This window comes from Corylus avellana, chromosome 1 (assembly GCF_965113065.1).
Source record: "Corylus avellana chromosome 1, dhCorAvel1.hap1.2, whole genome shotgun sequence".
In the NCBI taxonomy this organism is placed as follows: Eukaryota; Viridiplantae; Streptophyta; class Magnoliopsida; order Fagales; family Betulaceae; genus Corylus; species Corylus avellana.
In genome coordinates this window covers 25691478-25697568 of record NC_142490.1, presented here as the reverse complement: position 1 = coordinate 25697568, position 6091 = coordinate 25691478, and the positions used below count along the sequence as shown (strand labels likewise).

General features: G+C 37.9%; 1 protein-coding gene and 1 pseudogene across 1 annotated transcript; both read left to right on the top strand.

Moving 5' to 3' along the window:
• Nucleotides 1–1511: 1511 nt before the first annotated feature.
• On the top strand, nt 1512–3832 carry LOC148588180 (uncharacterized; annotated as a pseudogene).
• Nucleotides 3833–3897: 65 nt separating this feature from the next.
• On the top strand, nt 3898–4465 carry LOC132169565 (MDIS1-interacting receptor like kinase 2-like). Its single transcript, XM_088512162.1, has 2 exons — nt 3898–4084; nt 4176–4465. Exons 1-2 carry the CDS (start codon nt 3913–3915, stop codon nt 4463–4465), a joined length of 462 nt encoding a protein of 153 aa, XP_088368288.1. The 5' UTR covers nt 3898–3912.
• Nucleotides 4466–6091: the final 1626 nt, after the last annotated feature.

Genomic DNA, 6091 nt, shown 5'->3' with positions numbered 1-6091 from the left:
AAAATATTGAAAAAATAATTTTTCTGGAAATATCTTTCGGTGTTTGGCGCATACGGAAAATCACAATTTTTTTTATATATATTTTCATTCACTCATATTAAACTCTAAACTACGATAATGCTCTGGCAGGATCTTGACCAGATTCTGGGGAGTCCCGACCAGGTCGCAGCTGTTTCCGGGCCAATTCGACTCAAGAAGGTAAATTTGAAGAAATATTCTGTTTCTTTGAAAAAAATCTGGATCTATTGTTTTTGTTTCCTTTTTGTTTACCCTGCAATTATAATGGACCTCACACACCCCTCCCGAAAAATCAAACACATAAATAAATATATTTATTTTATTCCAAGTAAAAAAAAAAAAAAAAATGGAAAAAGATACAATTGCTTAGTAGCTCTCCTTGGGTGACAATCTGCTTTTGTAGCCGTGGTTCATTTACTTCAACAATGAAAATTGGCAAAAGAGCTTAAGAGTAAGGTTGTATGCTCTGCCCACAAAGCAAGAGAGATGGAGAGAGAAAGAAACTAACAAAAAATGTATGCATTGGTAGATAGCGCTAGCCCACATGTAGAGTAACACTGTTTAGCAATGCATGAAAAATAGATTTTGTGTTTTGTTTGTATGATACGATGGAGATGCTCTATGGGATCTTCCATTGCCAACACATACATGTTAATAAAAAGTAATAAAACAAAAAGCAAATATGTCTTTTAGAACATGCATCAAATACACAGCTCTTCTAGCGGAGATCATTATCGACTTGAATGAGTACAAAATCAATTCCGTTCGAAAGGGAAGACATGCGAAAGTTGTCTATATATATTGCCGTCTCAATAATTAGACATCACGATGCAGAGAATAAGACATAATATTTGAAGAATATTTTGGGAATAAGTGAGCACAAGAATGAAAATAAATAAGCATAATAGTTGAAGATATTTATTTGTCTACAAGAATTTTACTGTCTCAAAGTTTACGGATATTTTTGTTTTTCTATATTTTATTTTTCTCCAAGTATTTTGCTTGGATAATAATCCGGATGTCCTAAGGTAGGTGTGTATTATTGTGAATTAAGTTTTGAAGTATCAACTAAATTTCAGCCTTTCAAAGTTATTTCTCAGATTACTTATTTGGGACATTTAGGGGTATTATTTTTTATTTTTTATATTTTTTTTTTCTCTCTTCATAAATTTTATTTTCAATCTTCAATTCTTAGTTTCTACTGCTATCATACGCTATTAGAACAATCTTTGTTTTATCCGGCATCGGTCGGTATCAGAGCTTATCATCTTCCTGGTGTAAAATTCTTAGTTTCTTTAGATAATTGTTTCTTTTTTTTTGGGCATGATATTAACATGATACATATTTGTTTTTAAATCTTTTACTTTCTAACTTCTTTCGCGGGTCATTGACTCAGTCTCGCACACAGCAACGATTCTTCTCTTCATTATATTTACGTGGAGTTTGCTTCAAGCAATTAATCCAATACACCCACACACAACCCCCTTCGAGAAATGGCCAACCGTGAAAATTGTCTATTCCTTGCACTGGTGACTGTTTGTTACATGTTATCATCCAACCTCGAAGCAACACCAAACTCCGAGGCTGAGGCTCTCCTCAGATGGAAACACACCCTTCAAAACCAAACATCTCTCCGGTCATGGACGCCGCCGGCACGGTCGACGATCAACACAACAGGCCCATGCACGTGGTTTGGAATTGCTTGCAACATGGCCGCAAGTGTCACACAAATAAACCTACCAGACACCCAATTAACTGGTAATCTTAGCAGCCTAGATTTGTCTTCCTTGCCAAACCTTGTTAGCCTCAATCTCAATAACAGCATTATCAGTGGTCCAATCCCATCCCAAATTGGCACACTCTCAAGACTGACCTACCTTGCTCTCTCCATGAATTTCCTTTCTGGTAACCTTCCCCTTTCCCTCACCAACCTCACCAATCTTTCCTTCCTCTATCTTGGAAATAACTTGATAGGTGGAGAGCTAGACCCGCGTCTGTTCACCAACTGGACAAGGCTTGAATACCTTGAGCTCCAAAACAACAATTTCACCGGATTCCTGCCTTCAGAAATAGGCCTCTTGAAAAATTTGAAAGAGCTTACTTTGATGAACAATCGTTTCAGTGGTTCAATTCCATTTGAAATAGGAAATTTGAAAAACTTGGAAGTTTTGAATTTATTGGGAAACCATCTAACAGGTCCAATTCCTCCATCTATTGGTAACCTTAGAAAACTAACTATATTGTTTTTACAGCGGAATAACTTGTCCGGCCCCTTCCCTCATGGTATTCTCAATGCTCAAAATCTGTCTGATTTGCGTCTGTTTATGAATCAGTTATCTGGTTCAGTACCTGAAGGATTAGCAAATCTCTCATCCCTAGAAAAACTCGAGCTTGGTGAAAACAAATTCTCTGGTCACTTACCCCCTCTCTGTCTACGATCACGTCTTCAGCTTTTCACCGCATCCTTTAACAACTTCTCAGGTCCCATACCGAAAGGAATAATAAACTGCGGAAGCCTCATCCGCCTTTCACTCCAAAAAAACAAACTCACAGGAAAGTTAGAGGACTTGGGATTATATCCAAATCTCAATTACCTTGATTTGAGCTACAACAACTTGAAGGGTGCTCTCACGTAACTGGGGAGGCTGCAGAAAATTGACGTCTCTAAAATTAGCAGGCAATAACATCACTGGTGAAATCCCCCGTGAGCTTGGCGAATTGGATCAACTTGGGAGGCTTGATCTCTCTTCCAACCATATTGTCGGTGAAATACCGAAGCAGATGGGAAGATTATCGAATCTGATTTCCCTGCAATTGAGAGACAACCAGCTTTCAGGTCAGGTGCCGCCTGAAATTGGTGGGCTTTCTCATCTGGACAAGCTAGACTTCTCTGGCAATTGGCTGACCGGACAAATCCCAGAACAACTTGGGGAGTGCTCAAAGCTGCGGAATTTGTGCTTGAGCAAGAACTTCTTTAATGGGACTATCCCAAAGAAGATTGGCAATCTAGCCCTGCATGGCACACTAGATCTTAGTCAAAATTTACTCAGTGGTGAAATACCTTTTGAGCTTGGGAATTTGATAATGTTAGAACACCTGAATCTCTCTCACAACACGCTCTCAGGCGCCATTCCCTCTTCATTCAGGCAGATGACTGGCTTAACCACCATCGATTTGTCATACAATGAACTGGAAGGTCCACTTCCTGATAATGAATTCTTTCGCCGTGCTCCTCTGAGTTCGTTCAGTAAGAACAAAGATTTATGTGGTAAAGTAAAAGGTTTGCAGCTCTGCAGTATTGTTACATCACCGGAGAATCATGCTCAAAGCAAAGGTCGGAGAGTTTTTGTCATTGTTGGAGCTTCTTTGTTTGTAATACTGCTAGCATTTGTTTTTGCAGTTTGGCTTTTTACTCTCGCCTCCCGTAGAGCAAAACTGAGAAGTAACCCGAAAGAAGGTAAACCATCAAACAGTGGAAATCTATTCTCAATACTGAATTTTGATGGGAAGATCGTATATGAAGATATCATCGAAGCCACCAATGGCTTCGACGACAACTTTTGTATTGGAGTGGGTGGAAGCGGAAGAGTTTACAAAGCTGAGATGCCAACGGGACATTTGCTAGCAATAAAGATAATCTCGTGCCTGGAAGGTGAAGAGATAGACGACAGGAAGATTTTCGAGAATGAGATTCGACTATTAACAGAAATACGACATAGAAACATTGTTAAATTCTATGGATTCTGTTCTCAAGGGCCACACAAGTTCCTACTTTATGACTACATTGAGCGGGGAAGCTTGGCTAGCATCCTAAGCAATGACAGAGAAGCCAAAGAATTGGGTTGGAGGAAACGGGTGGACATTGTCAGAAGCATAGCATATGCTTTGTCTTACATGCATCATGACTGCTCGCCGCCAATCATTCATCGGGACATATCAAGCAAAAATGTGCTTCTCAACAGTGAGTTTGAGGCCTGCATCTCAGATTTTGGCACAGCGAGGATTCTGAAGCCTGATTCTAGTAATTGGACACTCATTGCAGGCACATACGGTTATATGGCACCTGGTACGCTTGTCGTGAACTAATTTTTATTTTTCGTTTCTTTTAATACTGAACGTAGTTTTGAGTGCCCTTCTCATTTGTCATTTGGTGGCAGAGCTAGCATACACAATGAAGGCTACTGAAAAATGTGATGTTTATAGCTTTGGTGTTCTGGCTCTTGAAGTGATAATGGGAGAGCATCCAAAGGAGCTTCTTTCCTCTCTTAGCACTGGTGAGAAAAGCATTGAGCTTAAGGAAGTGCTAGATCTGCGTCTCCCACCTCCTGCTGCTCTGTTTGAGAAAGAAGTGGCTTCTGTAGTGAAGCAAGCACTTTCCTGCTTAATCATAACACCAGATTCCAGGCCCACCATGCGATGGGTGTCTCAGGCAATCAGGGAAGCTTAAGCAACTGTTGCTAGCTGAGATGTGTATTTTGGTACGACTAGTTGAGACGAAAAACAGTTGTATTCGTTCTTCATAATATGCCCTTGTGTATTTTTCAATAGGCATGCAAAAGTTGTGTATCCTATATTATTTAGCATTACTAGTTCAACGTTAATATAAGTAGGGGATCGTAGCAGTTATTTCAAGACATTAAGAATTGATAATTGTTACTTAATTTGTAGTTTCCAACCCTAATTGGATTCACTATCAATCTATTTTCTATTCTTTGTTATGGGTTCCCATCAACGTGGTATCAGAGCCATGGATACCAACAAGAATTGTATGGAGCAGATGAAGGCATTTAATAACTGATGCATATGATAAATGATATCAGATGGAAAAGAAACACAACCTAGCTACTTTAGGATATAAATGTTTGGGTCCTTTACTAACATTGTAATCTCCATTAGAGTATCTATTGACTTAATTGGCACCCATTATTTTCACCACAAAACAAAAAGAGCACATTAAAAAGACGAAAATCTATTTTATCAGCAATCAAAATAAGCCAATAAGCAAATTATTCTGAATGAAGGATATTTCAAACTTATCGTTCCCACACATCAATTTACATTTACGGCCTGAATTGGGATTGTGTTTGAGGAGTCTAAAAATGCTTTTAACACTCAAAAAGTCCGTTTGAAAAAAAAAAAAAATACTCGTCTGGTAAAAAAATTAAAAGCGTTTTTAATGATCTAAAAAACCTAAAAATGGCAAAAAAAAAAAAAAAAAAAACACTTTTGGCAAAAACTTAAATATAAAACTTTTGCCCAAAAGTACTTTTTGACTTAAAAGCTCTTTTTGTTAAATGCAATCCCAAACAAACTCTTAGAACATGGAGGAAATGAAACAACTACAAAAATTAAACCAGAAAGCTTGTTTTTGAAACCTCATAAGCAAATCAAAAGTACGACCAAATCTACCTCAGTTCAACAACAAACATCAAATTCCAACGAAAATCACAACCTGTCCACATTCCAAATCCAACCCACGACAAAACAATCTATAAAAAAGTAAACTAAAACAACAAAAATGAAATGCATAAGCACAGAAAATATAACCACACCGATCTAAACAAGCAAATGTAACACACAATTTACTCTTACAAGAAAATAAGAGAAAACTAGTGTTTGGCTAAGAGGATTCTTCTGAGAAAGACTGAAACAGATTCTTATTCAAGCCACTTGTAATCGTTCTACACTTGAGAATTAGCTAGCTAAACAAATCTACAATTGCTAAGCTAATTGAGTACAAATGAAACTGAATGCTTCCATGCCAAACTATAATAAGCTTTGGCCTATTTATACTAATTACATTTATTACAATAGAATCGCCCGTAGGCTAATCATAACCCTCAAGCAGTTGCAACTAACATAACCTCTTCAAAGACACGTGTGACAATTCTCTAACAGTATCCAACCTACCAACAGACATTTGCCACTCCTTCCATCAAAAGACTTGTAACAGCAAACAACTACTTTAAAAGCAGAGCACCCCCAAAAGATTAGATTCCACAAAATATCAAAGAAATCCAACTTTCACAATGGCAAAATAGATTGCTAAAGCTTGGGAAACAGACATACCTGG